Genomic DNA, 16911 nt, shown 5'->3' with positions numbered 1-16911 from the left:
CATCCATCCTTCTAGCTGTCCATCTATCCACCCACCCATCCTTCTACCTACCAATCCCATCCATCCATCCCTCCGTCCATCCACTCATCCATCCGACAATTTTCCCAGACATCTATCTATCCATCTGTCATCCTTCTACCTACCCATCCTTCCATTTATCCATCCATCCATCCATCCTTCTATCCATCTACTCACCCATCCATCCTTCCACCCACCTATCCTATTAATCTACCCATCTACCCTTCCTTCTACCAACATATTCATCCATCTATCCATGCATTCTTCCTTCCTTCCTTCCTTCCTTCCTTCCTTCCTTCCTTCCTTCTATCCATCCATCTACCCACCCATCCTTTCACCCACCCATCCTTATATTCATCTACCCATCCACCCATCCTTCTACCTGCACATCCTTCTATCTATCCATTCATCCATCCATCCATCTTTCCAGCTATCTATATACCCACCCACCCTTCTACTTACCAATCCTATCCATGCACCCATTCTTCTACCGACCTACCCATCCATCCATCCATCCATCCATCCATCCACCCACCCATTCTCCCAGCCATCCATCTGTCCACTCATTCTACCTACCCATCTTTCTATCCATCCATCCTTTATCCGCCCATGCACTCATTCTTCTGTCCACCCATTCTTCTATTCATCTACACATCCATCCATCCATCCATTCATCCATCCATCCATCCATCCATCCATCCATCCATCCACCCATCCACCCATCCATCCTTCCAGCTGTCCGTCTATCCACCCATCCATTATTCTCCCCACCAATCCTATCCATCCATCCACCCACCCATCCATTCATCCATCTACCCATTCTTCCAGCCATTCACCCACCCATCCTATCCATCCATCCTTCTTCTTCTTCTTCTTTTTTTTTTTTTTTGACAGAGTCTCACTCTGTTGCCAGACTGGAGTGCAGTGGCACAATCTCAGCTCACTGCAACCTCTGCCTCCTGGATACAAGCGATTCTTCTGCCTCAGCCTCCAGAGTAGCTGGGATTACAGGCATGTGCCACCATGCCTAGCTAAGTTTTGTATTTTTAGTAGAGGCAAGGTTTCACCATGTTGGCCAGGATGGTCTTGATACCTTGACCTCATGATCTGCCTGCCTTGGCCTCCCAAAGTGCTAGGATTATAGACGTGAACCACTGAGCCCAGCCCCATCAATCCATCCTTCTATACATCTACCCACCCACCCACTCATCCTTCCATCCACCCATCCTTCTAGCCATCCAGTCCTCTATTCATCCAACCATCCACCCATCCTTCTACCTACACATCCTTCTATGTATCCATCCATCCATCCTTACAGCTGTCCATCTATCCACCCACCCATTCTTCTGCCTACCAATCCTATCCATCCACCCATCCATCCACCCACCCATCCATTTACCCATCCACCCATTCTTCCAGCCATTCACCTACCCACCCATCCTATCCATCTATCCATCCATCCATCCATCCATCCTTCTATCCATCTACCTACCCACCCACCCACCCATCCTTCCATCCACCCATCCTTCTATCTATCCATTCTTCTATTCATCCAACCATCCACCCATCCTTCTACCCACACATCTTTCTATCCATCCATCCATCCTTCCAGCTATCCATCTATCCACCCACCCATCCTTCTACTTACCCATCCTATTCATCCATCCATCCATGCATCCATTCATCCATCCATCCATCCAGCCAGTCATTCATCTATCCATCCACCCATCTTTCTACCTACCAATCCCACTCATCCATCCATTCATCCTTTCATCCATCCTTCCAGTCATTCATCTGTCCATCCATTCATTCTTCTACCTTACTTATCTTTCTATCCAGCCAGCCATCTATCCATCCACCCATCCTTCTGCCTACCAATCCTTCTATCCACCAGTCTATTCATCCATCCATCCATCCATCCACCATCCTTCCATCCACCATCATTCCATCCTATGGATGTGTACCAGGGATATGTAACGTGGAAGCCACAGTTCCAGCAGCCTCTGCTCAGTCCAGTGAGGGAACAGTCACAGAAACATAACCAGAACCCTGTGGCAAGCACAGCCTAGAGCCAAGCACTGGACAATGTGAGAGTCCAAAGGAGGACCTCACCAGACAGGGGCTAGGAGCTAGGAAGCTATCCTGGAATAGGAAATGCCAAGATTGAATTTAAAGGATAAGTGGGTATTAGACAGAGTTCTAGGTGGCAGAATAGTATGCGCAAAAGCCCCCCAGAGGCTTCACTCTTCAGGGTGTGGAGCTGTAGAAGGTGAGGTGTGGGTATGAGTTGGGGCAGGGGAAAAAGGAGGGTTGCACCAGAGCCACAACTTGAGGAGTATGCAGCCAGGATCTACACACTACCTCTCAGGACCACCCCTACTGGCCCTGGCTCTGCCCTCTGAGGCCCTGTCAGAACTGCCACCACCTCTTCCTCATGACAGACACTCAAGTGCTAGAAGCCCTGGGCTCCCACAGGTCCAGCAAGGCTATCCCTGGAGATTGATTCCTCAAGGGGAGACTTTGGGACCTGCATGGGACTGAGAGCTGCCCCAGGCCACAGGCTGGGTCAGGGGCACTCAGGTGCACCCAGCTGCCCCAGCAGCTTGGCAGAGACCACTGGGCCCCAGCAGGTGCCGGAGGGAGGAGAGGACTCAGAAACTGACCGGTGGGTTTTAAGGGGCAGCTGGGGAGCACTGAAGCCTTGGGGTGAGTGGAGGCCAGGGTTTGGGGGCCAGAGTGGAATGCAGTGTCCTGGTGGGTTGAGCACTGTGGATAGGCGCTCATGAGGGGCGGCTGTGAGGGTGAATTACAGCTCCACCAAGCACTAGCCTAGGTGCTTTGTATTTGATCTTCACAACAGCCCTGGGGCAACTATTATCATCATCACCCGCTCCCCATCTTGCAGATGAAGAAACTGAGGTTCCGAGAGGTTACACATAACCACTGGGAAATGGAGAGTTATGATTTAAACCCAGCTCCAGTCCATGTAGGTCCCAAAGCCTCCCCCGAGCTCTCTTCCTCAAAGTTACACTCTGTCTCGGTTTCGAGCGTGGCTATGAAGTTCCTGGCATAGAGCAGACATTCTATTTATGGGGACTGCCCCATCTTCCCACATACCCGGCTTTCTCACATACCTTGGGCTCAGTCCCAGGGAAAACAAGAAACCTTAATTTGCAAAAGCACCTGAGAGTTTAATCTTGCCTTTGGTGTTAAATCTTAAGAACCCGCCGGGCGCGGTGGCTCAAGCCTGTAATCCCAGCACTTTGGGAGGCCGAGGCGGGCGGATCACAAGGTCAGGAGATCGAGACCATCCTGGCTAACACGGTGAAACCCCGTCTCTACTAAAAATACAAAAAACTAGCCGGGCGAGGTGGCGGGCGCCTGTAGTCCCAGCTACGCGGGAGGCTGAGGCAGGAGAATGGCGTAAACCCGGGAGGCGGAGCTTGCAGTGAGCCAAGATAGCGCCACTGCACTCCAGCCTGGGCAACAGAGCGAGACTCCGTCTCAAAAAAAAAAAAAAAAAAAAAAATCTTAAGAACCCTACCCCACGAATGGCAAGCTCTCTTTACATGTTAAGTATTTCCTTTATAAACTAAGAACTTCAGACGGCTCGATTCGGACTTGGCTGCTGTAGACCTCATCAAAACCAATATGCCTGATTTCCTCTGCGCAGCGCAGCCTTGCCCTTATCCGATGGCGCCACCTAATGGCCACGTTTCACCTGTGCAAGCCAAATACATCCTGAAAGACAGCTTCTCCATCTTTTGCGAGCCTGGCTATGAGCTTCTGCAAGTGAGTTAAAACAAGACTAAGTACACCACGATCAATCACGATCGCTTTGAAATGTGAACATATTTCTATCTGCAGATATGTGAAAGCAAAGTGGGAAAATCGTGTGTCAGCATGATTTCTTTTGTCTATCTTTAAATGATAAAAAGCCAAGAAATAAGTTTGCAGAGGACAAAAAGGATGGCTATGGAAAATTTGATTCTGGGAATTCTACCCTTTCTTTCTTTTTCTTTTCTTTTTTTCTTTTTTTTTTTTTTTTTTGAGACGGAGTCTCGCTCTGTCGCCCAGGCTGGAGTGCAGTGGCGCGATCTCGGCTCACTGCAAGCTCCGCTTCCTGGGTTCACGCCATTCTCCTGCCTCAGCCTCCCGAGTAGCTGGGACTACAGGCGCCCGCCACCTCGTCTTTTGTGTTTTTTAGTAGAGACGGGGTTTCACCGTGTTAACCAGGATGGTCTCGATCTCCTGACCTCGTGATCCGCCCGTCTCGGCCTCCCAAAGTGCTGGGATTACAGGCGTGAGCCACCGCACCTGGCCTCTTTCTTTTTTCTGTAAACGTAACTTTAAATTTACCTAAGCGAGCCCTGTTTTAAAGCTACTTTGGAAAGCTGGTGATGAAAATAGGCAATTGGCCAGGCGCAGGGGCTCACACCTGTATTCCCAGCACTTTGGGAGGCCGAGGCAGGCAGATCACTTGAGGCCAGGAGTTCGAGACCAGCCTGGCCAACGTGATGAAACCCCATCTCTACTAAAAATACAAAAATTAGGCCTGGCGTGGTGGCTCACGCCTGTAATCCCAGCACTATGGGAGGCCGAGGCTGGCAGATCACAAGGTCAGGAGATCGAGACCATCCTGGCCAACATGGTGAAACCCCATCTCTACTAAAAATTCACACACAAAAAATTAGCCGGGCGTGGTAGTGGGCGCCTGTAGTCCCAGCTACTCGGGAGGCTGAGGCAGGAGAATGGCGTGAACCCAGGGGGTGGAGCTTGCAGTGAGCCGAGATCACGCCACTGCACTCCAGACTGGGTGACAGAGCCAGACTCCATCTCAAATAATAATAATAATAATAATTAATAATAATAATAATAATGATGATGATAATAATAATAAGAAGAAGAAGGCCGGGCGCGGTGGCTCAAGCCTGTAATCCCAGCACTTTGGGAGGCCGAGGCGGGTGGATCACGAGGTCAGGAGATCGAGACCATCCTGGCTAACATGGTGAAACCCCGTCTCTACTAAAAATACAAAAAACTAGCCGGGCGTGGTGGCGGGCGCCTGTAGTCCCAGCTACTCGGAGGCTGAGGCAGGAGAATGGCGTGAACCTGAGAGGCGGAGCTTGCAGCGAGCCGAGATCGCGCCACTGCACTCCAGCCTGGGTGACACAGCGCGAGACTCTGTCTCAAAAAAAAAAAAAAAAAAAAAAAAAGAAGAAGAAGAAGAAAAAGTAAAAATGTAAACATTAGATGGGGTAGTAGCCCCGTCTCTACTAAAAATACAAAAATTATTAGGTGGCCGGCGCCTGTAATCCCAGCTACCCAGGTGGCCGAGGCAGGAGAATCGCTTGAGCCTGGGAGGCGCAGGTTGCAGTCAGCTGAGATTGCACCACTGCACTGCAGCCTGGGTGAGAGAGCAAGACTCTGTCTCAAAAAAATGCATAAAATAAAATAAAATGGGCAACTTTTCTGTTGGTCATACACGACAGCAGCTCTTCGTAAAGTGGCTGGAACGACAGAAAGATGAGTTTGCTATCCTGTTCCATGTGCCCTGCCTAGCATCAAATTAAAGTCCTCCCCCTGGTCAAATGACCTTTCCATGAAACAACTCCTGGGCCCACAAAAAGGTAGACAGGCCTGGGAAATAGTGTATTCTGCAAAGTTATAAATAGTGATCACTGTTAAGGGAGGAGTATAATTTCAAAAAATGCTTAGCATGTTGTTTTAGGGGCACAGGTAAGAAATTAACACGTCCTCTTTATGTTCTTCAAAATTGTCACTGAATCCCAGTGGTAAGAAGTAATAACATTGGAATGATAACTAACTATGCAATCCACAGTCCTGTGGAGGGTCAAAAAAAAAAAAAAAAGTGAGACACTTTTCCCACCTTGCAAACTTCTTGGGCGGGCTCTTTTCCACAGCTCCTCGGACCACAAACCTCTTTAGTTTCTGACTTAACACAAGAAGTCCTGAAATCCTTTGAAGCACGAGGTTTCTGCCAAAGCCATCGTCTTTTATTTTAATGTTTGATTTTAGAAACACATTATCTCAGCAAGTCAAAAAATGACACTGGCAGTGAAAGCTGGTGGACAGCACACAGACGAAACTCACAAAAGAATTCTTAGGAGCCCTCCTCCAGCTAATGGCTACAGGCTAGACAGATACACAGACATACTTGCAAGTCCTATCACACCTGCTTTTTCAAACTTGTCACCACAGCCCTCTGTTTTTTTTTTTTTCTTTTTGGACAGGGTCTCACTTTGTCACGCAGGTTGGAGGGCAGGGGTGCGATATCATGGCCCACCACAGCCTTGACCTCTCAGGTTCAAGCAATCTCTCACCCCAGCCTCCCAAGTAGCTGGGACTACAGGCGAGCACCAACATGCCCGGCTAATTTTTGTCTTTTTTGTAGAGGTGGGGAGGTCTCACTATGTTGCCCAGGCTGGTCTCGAACTTCTGAGCTCAAGCAGTCCTCCCACCTTGGTTGGCCTCCGAATGTGCTGGGATCACAGGCGTGAACCACTGTGCCTGGCCCTCTGTCACTTTATATAAAGAAATGGTGGAACATCAGATACAGAAATGTTGAGATATGATGATGATGACGATGATTTGAGACAGGGTCTCACTCTATCACCCAGGCTGGAGTGCAGTGTTGCAATATCAGCTCACTGCAACCCCCGCCTCACACGTTCAAGCAATTCTCCTGCCTCAACCTCCTGAGGAGCCGGGATTACAGGTGCACGCCACCACGCCAGGCTAAATTTTTGTATTTTTTAGTAGAGACAGGGTTTCACCATGGTGGCCAGGCTGGTCTTGAACTCCTGGCCTCAAGTGATCCATCTGCCTTGGTCTCCAGGTGTGCTGGGATTACAGGCATGAGCCACCACACCCGGCTGAGATCTGATATGTTTTTGTATTACAGTGAAAAACAAACAAACAAACAAAAGAATCATAAATTGCTGCAAAGTTTCCATCTGATTCATAAAATGCCAATACCTGTTGAACAATGAAATACATAACCTAGGTGGCATAGATGTGCACTGAGGCGGTGAGGCAGTGCGTCCATGTGCCAGGTCCGCTCAACCCCAGCACATGCAGATACTGGTCATGTGCGATGCCACCCGCTTTGGGAGTACCTCGTAAAACACTAGAATAGGAAGTACTGTGAGAGCACAGCTTTGGGGAGTGATTTTATGATATACACAAGGAAATTAATATATTCTGAATTCTTCTTCAGGGTCACTTGCCCCTGAAATCATTTGCCGCAGTTTGTCAGAAAGACGGATCTTGGGACCAGCCAATGCCCTCGTGCAGCAGTACGGTCATGTGGTGACTACAACCCTCATAACCGCCCGGAACTCCCTCTGCTGCTAACTGTTGCTGCTTCTATTGCTTCTCTGGTTTTCTGTTTCTTTCTTTTCTTTTTCTTCTTCTTCTTCTTTTTTTTTTTTTTTTTTTTTGAGATAGGGTCTTGCTCTGTTGCCCAGACTAGAGTGCAGTGGTGTGATCTTGGCTCACTGCGACTTCTGTCTCCCAGGCTTAAGCAATCCTCCTGCCTCAACCTCCTGAGTAGCTGGGACTACAGGTGCCTGACACCACGCCTGGCTAATTTTTGTATTGTTTGTAGAGACAGAGTTTTACCATGTTGCCCAGGCTGGTCTCGAACTCCTGACCTCAAGTGATCCGCCCGTCTCAGCCTCCCAAAGTGCCAAGATTATAGGCGTGAGCCACTGTGCCTGGATCCTTGTTTTTTTTTTTTTTTTTTTTTTTTTTTGAGACGGAGTCTTGCTCTGTCACCCAGGCTGGAGTGCTGTGGCCGGATCTCAGCTCACTGCAAGCTCCGCCTCCCGGGTTCCCGCCATTCTCCTGCCTCAGCCTCCGGAGTAGCTGGGACTACAGGCGCCCGCCACCTCGCCCGGCTAGTTTTTTTGTATTTTTTAGTAGAGACGGGGTTTCACCGTGTTCACCAGGATGGTCTCGATCTCCTGACCTCGTGATCCGCCCGTCTCGGCCTCCCAAAGTGCTGGGATTACAGGCTTGAGCCACCGCGCCCGGCCGATCCTTGTTTTTTTAATGATCCGTTTATCAGCACTTGAATTTCAAATTTGCTTCTTTTCTCCCATCTCTCAGTGCACTCTTAGAGGTTAAAACAACCAACCTACTAGGGAAGGGATATGCTTAGAAAAGCATATTCTTTGACAAGTTGTTTTTTGTTTTTTGTTTTTTCTGAGACAGGGTCTTACTCTGTTGACCAGGTTGGAGTACAGTGGTGTGATCTCGGATCATGCAACCTCTGCCTCCTGGGTTCAAGCGATTCTCCCACGTCAGGCTCCCCAGGAGCTGGGAGGCACTACCAGCACATGCCACTATGCCAGGCTAATTTTTGTATTTTTTTGGTAGAGATGGGGGTTTCACCATGTTGGCCAGGCTGATCTTCAACTCCTGACCTCAGGTGATCTGCCCACCTTGGCCTCCCAAAGTGTGAGTACGTGTCTGTGTGTGTGTGTGTTTGAGATGGAGTCTCACTCTGTCACCCAGGCTGGAGTGCAGGGGCAATCTCAGCTCATTGCAACCTCTGCCTCCCAGGTTCAAAAGATTCTCGTGCCTCAGCCTCCTGAGTAGCTAGGATTACAGGCACATGCCACCACACCCCGCAAATTTTTGTATTTTTTTGGTAGAGATGAGGTTTCACCATGTTGGCCAGGCTGGTCTCGAACTCCTGACCTCAAGTGATCCACCTGCCTCAGGCTCCCAAAGTGTGTTCTTTGACAATATTTTTTTTTTTTTGGAGACGGAGTCTTGCTCTGTAGCCCAGGCTGGGGTGCAGTGGTGCAATCTTGGCTCACTGCAACCTCCACCTCCTGGGTTTAAGCAATTCTCCTGCCTCAGCTTCCTAAGTAGCTGGAACTACAGGCACACGCCACCACACCTGGATAATTTTTTGTATTTTAGTAGAGACGGGGTTTCACCGTGTTGCCCAAGCTGGTTTGAAGTCCTGAGCTCAGGCAATCCGTCTGCCTCGGCCTCCCAAAGCACTGGGATTACAGGCATGAGCCACAGTGCCTGGCCTGACAATATTTTTCTAAGTATAAAAATAATAATATTCATGGTAGAAGATGGAAGATAGAAAATACAGAAAATTATGAACATCTTAATGCCCATAATGCCACCATATGCAAGTATAATCATTACTTTGTTTTTTTTTTTTTTTTTTTTTTTTTTTGAGATGGAGTCTTGCTCTGTCCCCCAGGCTGGAGTGCAGTGGCGCGATCTCGGCTCACTGCAAGCTCCGCCTCCTGGGTTCACGCCATTCTCCTGCCTCAGCCTCCCGAGTAGCTGGGACTACAGGCGCCCGCCACCACACCCGGCTAATTTTTTTTTTGTATTTTAGTAGAGACGGGGTTTCACCGTGTTAGCCAGGATGGTCTCGATCTCCTGACCTCGTGATCCGCCCGTCTCGGCCTCCCAAAGTGCTGGGATTACAGGCTTGAGCCACCGCGCCTGGCCTAATCATTACTTTGTTTATGTTTATTTATTTTTTATTTTTTGAGACAGAGTCTCGTTCTGTTGCCCAGGCTGGAGTGGAGTGGTGCCATCTAGACTCACTGCAAGCTCCTCCTGCTGGGTTCAAGCAATTATTCTGCCTCAGCCTCCTGAGTAGCTGGGATTACAGGCGCCTGTCACCAAGCCCAGCTAATTTTTGTATTTTTAGTAGAGACGAGGTTTCACCACGTTGGCCAGGCTGGTCTTGAACTGCTGACTTCAAGTGATCCACCCGCTTCAGCCTCCCAAAGTGTTGGGATTACAGGCGTGAGCCACCGCGACCAGCCAGTTTTTTTTTTTTTTTTTTTAAACAGGGTCTCATTCTGTCGCCCAGGCTGGAGTGCAGTGGCACAGTCTCGGCTCACTGAAACCACCTCCTCCGGGGTTCAAGCGATTCTCCTGCTTCAGCTTCCCCAGTAGCTGGGATTAGAGGTGCCTGCCACCACAACCCGTAATTTTTTAATTTTAATAGAGGTGGAGTTTCACCATGTTGCCCAGGCTTGTCTCGCACTCATAATCTCAAGTGATCCACCCACCTTGGCCTCCCAAAGTGCTGAGATTACAGGTGTGAGCCACCAGGCCCGGCCTAATCGTTACTCTTTTGGCGTGTGTCCCTCCAATTACACACAATTCACACATGTGAGCAAGTATATACTACTGTATGTAGAAAGGGGGGTAATTTTATGTGGTAATACATACACCCCAAACTGGGATAATGATGTACATTACCATTTTGTGAACTAAAAATCATGTATTTTTTTCTCTTTTTTTTTTTTTTTTTTTTTTTNCAAGCAAATAACACAGAGCATGGAAAAGAGCATGTCACTTATACCATGAACCATGTAGAAAAGCTTGACTATGTTTTTTGTTGTTGTTGTTGTTGTTTTGTTTTTTTTTTTTTTTTTGAGACGGAGTCTCGCTCTGTCGCCCAGGCTAGAGTGCAGTGGCCGGATCTCAGCTCACTGCAAGCTCCGCCTCCCGCGTTCACGCCATTCTCCGGCCTCAGCCTCCCGAGTAGCTGGGACTACAGGCGCCCGCCACCTCGCCCGGCTAGTTTTTTGTATTTCTTAGTAGAGACGGGGTTTCACCGTGTTAGCCAGGATGGTCTCGATCTCCTGACCTCGTGATCCACCCGTCTCGGCCTCCCAAAGTGCTGGGATTACAGGCTTGAGCCACCATGCCCAGTGAGCTTTAGAAAGACTTCCAAGTCTTTCTCAATACTTCAACTTATTAAGAGGATCAGAAGAATAAGCTGAATTTTTTGTTTTGGAGACAAGGTCTCTATCACCCAGGCTGTAGTGCAGTGGTATGATCATAGTTCACTACAACCTCATCCTCCCAGGCTCAAGCGATCCTCCTGCTTCAGCCTCCAGAATAGCTGAGACCATACCACCAAGCCCAGCCAACTTACCTTTTGTAGACAGGGTTTTAATGTTGCCCAGGCTGGTCTTGAACTCCTGGTCTCAAGTGACCTTCCCACCTTGGCCTCCCAAAATGCTGATTACAGGTTTGAACCACCAAGCCTGCGTCCTCCAATCTTACTGTCGTGTCCTTTTCTACCCTTATTGCCTTGTGAATTGCAAGCTTTTACATCCAACCAGCCTGTGCCGTGTCGCGTGCTATTCTGCTGCAGACCTTTCTTTTTTTTTTTTTTTTTTTTTTTTTTGAGACGGAGTCTCACTCTGTTGCCCAGGCTGGAGTGCAGTGGCTGGATCTCAGCTCACTGCAAGCTCCGCCTCCTGGGTTTACGCCATTCTCCTGCCTCAGCCTCCCGAGTAGCTGGGACTACAGGCGCCCGCCACCTCGCCCGGCTAGTTTTTTTGTATTTTTTAGTAGAGACGGGGTTTCGCCAGGTTAGCCAGGATGGTCTCGATCTCCTGACCTCGTGATCCGCCCGTCTCGGCCTCCCAAAGTGCTGGGATTACAGGCTTGAGCCACCGCGCCCGGCCAGACCTTTCTTATATTGACGTGAGGGTGCTAAGGAGCTCCGGTGGTTTCAAATTCCCTTTCTCCAGGAAAGATAGCACACCTCTTCCTCCGCATGGACCACTCCCCTCAGTTCAGCCATTTAGTTACCTTCCCCCTCAGCCTCCCAATAATTGGGACAAAAGGCACGTGCCACCATGCTCGACTTTTTAATCTCTTGTAGAGAGGGGGTCTTGCCGTGTTGCCCAGGCTGGTCTCAAACTCCTGGGCTCAAGGGATTTGCCTGCCTCAGTCTCCCAAAGGTGCTTCTCCAGACCTTTGGAAAGTTAGCATTGAAATGATCAATGCATTCCTCCCTCCCATGCTTCTTTCTTAGTTGTTGACTGTGGCCCTCCTGATGATCTACCCAGTGGCCGAGTGGAGTACATCACAGGTCCTGAAGTGACCACCTACAAAGCTGTGATTCAGTACAGCTGTGAAGAGACCTTCTACACAATGAAAGTGAATGATGGTATGCATATTGTTCAAAGTTGGGGGTGGGCAATACTTGGAACTTAAGCCCCCATGGTCTGAAAATAAACTTTAACCAACATTTTTGGCTAAGGCTAGACAAAAGATTAAAAGTCACTTCTCCCATCCGCTAAGTGAAATATTATAGCTAAAGTGACTTTAATGTCAATTTGCAAAAATCTGAAAACGGATCTAGTAAATGACTACTACAAACACACAATATATTCCAAATGGTTTAATTTAACAAGTCAAAACCTTATCATTAAGCACTTGAGATCTTGATACATATTCAAGTTACACATCTAAAAGGTTTCCACTTTGCAAGCAAACATGGTAATGCAGAGACCTCCTACTTATGAAATCATGTAAAATGGTTCTTCAGACACCTCTATTTCCCACGGATGCTCAAGAATCGACATTTTTCAAGGGGGTATTCAAGCAAATGACAACCATCTTATACATGCAGTTAAACATTTTTGCTTTTCCAATGATTTGCAGGTAAATATGTGTGTGAGGCTGATGGATTCTGGACGAGCTCCAAAGGAGAAAGATCACCGCCAGTCTGTGAGCCTGGTAATGGACACATTTATACAAGACATTGGTAATTGATGGAAAGTAGAACTGGGTAGGAGGCAGTAAGGAGAGTTTTAGCTGTGGTAGGCAGAAATGTAACTTCAGCACTTGGCTCTTAGGCTAAGTTATTATTTCCAAATAGTATGTTCTCATTACCCCCTTTCCATATAGAGAGGTTGTTAGGTGCTGACTGCATCAGTCATTTATTTTTGACCTTATAACTAGGCAAGCATAAAAAATTAAATGATTTTTAGGCCAGGTGTGGCTCATGCCTGTAATCCCAGCACTTTGGGAGGCTGAGGCAGGTGGGTCACCTGAGGCTGGGAGTTTGAGACCACGCTGACCAGCATGGAGAAATCCCGTCTCTACTAAAAATACAAAATTAGCCGGGCGTAGTGGTACATGCCTGTAATCCCAGCTACTTGAGAGGCTGAAGCAGGAGAATCGCTTGAACCCGGGAGGTAGAGGTTGCAATGAGCTGAGATCGCACCATTATACTCCAGTCTGGGCAACAGTAGTGATATTCCATATCAAAAAAAAAAAAAAAAAAAAAAAAGGATTTTAAAAATTATCTTGAACAATTTATACATTTATAAATACGAGTTCTTCTGTTGAGTTACTATTCTGTTAAAATGCTATTAAAACCCAAAGCTAATAATTTCCCGAAGCAATTGTTTTCAACATCTAGTTTTTAAACATCAATGCAATCTTTTAATAGCGCTTTTTAAATTTTTTTAAACCAGAATTGGCTCCAAAGATAATAGTTGAGTAGAATGATTTTTTTTTTTTTTTGAGAGGGAGTCTCGCCGCTCTGTCGCCAGGTTGGAGTGCAGTGGTGCAATCTCGGCTCACTGCAACCTCCCCCTCTGTAGAATTATTAAAAAAAAAACAAATCGAGGCCAGGCGCGGTGACTCACGCCTGTAATCCCAGCACTTTGGGAGGCTGAGGCGGGTGGATCACGAGGTCAGGAGATCGAGACCATCCTGGCCAACATGGTGAAACCCCGTCTCTACTTAAAAAAAAAAAAAAAGAATTAGCCAGGCGCGGTGGCGGGCGCCTGTAGTCCCAGCTACTCAGGAGGCTGAGGCAGGAGAATGGCGGGAACCCGGGAGACGGAGCTTGCAGTGAGCCAAGATCTCGCCACTGCACTCCAGCCTGGGCAACAGAGCCACACAGTGTCTTAGAAAAAAAAAAAAAAGCACTTTGGGAGGCTGAGGCGGGCGGATCACGAGGCCAGGAGACCGAGACCAGTCTGGCTAACATGGTGAAACCCCGTCTCTATTAAAAATACAAAAAATTAGCTGGGCGCGGCGGCGGGCGCCTGTAGTCCCAGCTGTAGTCCCAGCTACTCGGGAGACTGAGGCAGGAGAATGGCATGAACCCGGGAAGCGGAGCTTGCAGTGAGCCGAGATTGTGCCATCGCACTCCAGCCTGGGTGACAGCAAGACTCTGTCTCAAAAAACAAAACAAAACAAAAAGATAATAATATATTAATTACCAAAATCAGAAAGATAATAATATATTAATTACCCTTGTGTTATTTGGCTCAGGTTTTTTTTTTTTTTTTTTTTAAAGACGGAGTCGCTCTGTCGCCCAGGCTGAAGTGCAGAGGCGCGATCTCGGCTCACTGCAAGCTCCGCCTCCCGGGTTCACACCATTCTGCCTCAGCCTCCCCAGTAGCTGGGACTACAGGCGCCTGCCGCCACTCCCGGCTAATTTTTTTGTATTTTTGTAAAGATGGGGTTTCACTGTGTTAGCCAGGATGGTCTCGATCTCCTGACCTCGTGATCCACCCGCCTCAGCCTCCCAAAGTGCTGGGATTACAGGCGTGAGCCATCACGCCTGGCCCAGTCTAGGTTTTAATGCAAGTGCACTACCTCAATAGGGAACATACGCTACATTAATGGGTGTATTTAATTTGCAATAAAGATACAAAACTTAGTTTGGAAGAATCAACTAGACCAAAAATATAATTCTGGAACCTGCAGGGTCCTAGCCACAAATGCAACATTCTAATGTCTAAAACATTTGTATGTTCAAAGGTAAAAGTAATTTTGCAAAGATATTGACTTTAGTTCCTGCTTTCCTAGGTTTACATAAATCCCCATTTTACAAGTAGGAAAACAGAAACAGAGAAAGGTTATGTCCTTCTAATTCCTATGCACATCATCCAGTCCATCTGCTCAGACAATGCCTGCTTGCCCTGTTAATTTTCCTAATTTTTTTTTTTTTTTGAGATGGAGTTTTGCTCTTGTAGCCCAGGCTAGAGTGCAGTGATATGACTTGGCTCACTGCAACCTCTGCCTCCCAGGTTCAAGCAATTCTCCTGCCTCAGCCTCCCGAATAGCTGGGATTACAGGTGCCCACCACCATGCCCGGCTAATTTTTGTGTATGTAGTAGAGACAGCATCTCACCATGTTGGCCAGGCTGGTCTCAAACTCCTGACCTCAGGTGATCCACCCACCTCAGCCTTCCTAAGTGCTGGGATTACAGGTGTGATACTGCACCCAGCCAATTTCCCCATCTTTTTAAAATTTTTTTGAGACAGTCTTGCTCTGTCGCCCAGCCTAGAGTGCAGTGGCGCGATCTCGACTCACTGCAAGCTCCGCCTCCTGGGTTCCCGCCATTCTCCTGCCTCAGCCTCCCGAATAGCTGGGACTACAGGCATCTGCCACCACACCCGGCTCACTTTCTGTATTTTTAGTAGAGATGGGATTTCACCATGTTAGCTAGGATGGTCTTGATCTCCCGACCTCGTGATTCGCCTGCCTTGGCCTCCCAAAGTGCTGGGATTACAGGCATGAGCCACCATGCCCTGCCTTCCCAATCTTACAGACCAAATTATTTTAGCAAAACAAAGTAACTTCTAAAAGTCAGTTTTCACTAATCTCATTTTCTGAGGAGCTAAGAAATACCAAAAGGTTTTATCAGGTGTTTGAACTGCGATGTTTTAAAATAGCCTCACTTGCCTGTATAGGTGGTCACCCACCAACTCATGTAATGTAACTTTTGGTTGACATCGAATACATACTTGAAAGTGGTCATAATTTAAGAAAAACATGACTGACATTTTACAAAGGCTCTCTACCTATCTGCTTTTCTCCCTCAGTTTGTGGACTATCAGCCCGTACAACAGGAGGGCGTATATATGGAGGGCAAAAGGCAAAACCTGGTGATTTTCCTTGGCAAGTCCTGATATTAGGTGGAAGCACAGCAGCAGGTGCACTTTTATATGACAACTGGGTCCTCACAGCTGCTCATGCCATATATGAGCAAAAACATGATGCATCCTCCCTAGACATTCGATTGGGCGCCCTGAAGAGACTATCGCCTCATTATACACAAGCCTGGGCTAAAGCTGTTTTTATACATGAAGGTTATACTCATGATGCTGGCTTTGACAATGACATAGCACTGATTAAATTGAATAACAAAGTTGTAATCAATAGCAACATCACGCCTATTTGTCTGCCAAGAAAAGAAGCTGAATCCTTTATGAGGACAGATGACATTGGAACTGCATCTGGATGGGGATTAACCCAAAGAGGCTTACTTGCTAGAAATCTAATGTATGTCGACATACCAATTGTTGACCATCAAAAATGTACTGCTGCATATGAAAAGCCACCCTATTCAGGGGGAAGTGTAACTGCTAACATGCTTTGCGCTGGCTTAGAAAGTGGGGGCAAGGACAGCTGCAGAGGTGACAGCGGAGGGGCACTGGTGTTTCTAGATAATGAAACACAGAGGTGGTTTGTGGGAGGAATAGTGTCCTGGGGTTCCATGAATTGTGGGGAAGCAGGTCAGTACGGAGTCTATACAAAAGTCATTAACTATATTCCCTGGATCCAGAACATAATTAGTAATTTTTAATTCGCATGTCTGCAGTCAGTCAAGGATTCCTCATTTTTAGAAATGCCTGTGAAGACCTTGGCAGCGTGACCTGAGAAGCATTAATCATTACTATGAACATGGCAGTTGTTGCTCCACCCAAAAAACAGACTCCAGGTGAGACTGCTATTATTTCTCCACTTACCAGTTTAATTCCAACCTTACCCACTGACTCAAGGGGACATAAGCTACGAGTGATAGTCACCTTTGCCAACCCAATGTAATGTCACTGCTCAAATTACATTTTGTTACTTTAAAAGGCCAGTCTCTTTTCATACTGGCTGTTGGCATTTCTGTAAACTGCCTGTCCATGGTCTTTGACTGTTTTTAAACTTGTTCTTATTGATCTCTGTAAGTGCTTTATATATTATAGCAGTATTGATTCAAGGATAACCTTGAATCTTTTGGGGTAGGCAGGCTGGAAACACAATACTTCAGCCCAGGT

At 47.4% G+C, this 16911-nt stretch overlaps 1 protein-coding gene across 1 annotated transcript; it reads left to right on the top strand.

Moving 5' to 3' along the window:
• Positions 1 to 3691: 3691 nt before the first annotated feature.
• On the top strand, positions 3692 to 16812 carry LOC112617028 (mannan-binding lectin serine protease 2). The gene is made up of 5 exons (XM_025373761.1): positions 3692 to 3810; positions 7259 to 7337; positions 11867 to 12001; positions 12499 to 12573; positions 15685 to 16812. The coding sequence occupies exons 1-5, from the start codon at positions 3712 to 3714 to the stop codon at positions 16446 to 16448; spliced, it is 1152 nt and encodes a 383-aa protein (XP_025229546.1). The 5' UTR covers positions 3692 to 3711; the 3' UTR covers positions 16449 to 16812.
• Positions 16813 to 16911: the final 99 nt, after the last annotated feature.

Source organism: Theropithecus gelada, unplaced genomic scaffold (assembly GCF_003255815.1).
Source record: "Theropithecus gelada isolate Dixy unplaced genomic scaffold, Tgel_1.0 HiC_scaffold_15827, whole genome shotgun sequence".
NCBI classification, from domain to species: Eukaryota; Metazoa; Chordata; class Mammalia; order Primates; family Cercopithecidae; genus Theropithecus; species Theropithecus gelada.
This window is presented reverse-complemented; position numbering and strand designations above follow the sequence as displayed.

Bases quoted from the DNA above. Each gene is read 5' to 3' on its own strand.
- LOC112617028 (XM_025373761.1), top strand. From the start codon at position 3,712: ATGGCGCCACCTAATGGCCACGTTTCACCTGTGCAAGCCAAATACATC. The intron at 3,811-7,258 runs GTGAGTTAAAAC...ATTCTTCTTCAG, and splicing joins CTGGCTATGAGCTTCTGCAA to GGTCACTTGCCCCTGAAATC. The intron at 12,002-12,498 runs GTATGCATATTG...AATGATTTGCAG, and splicing joins CACAATGAAAGTGAATGATG to GTAAATATGTGTGTGAGGCT.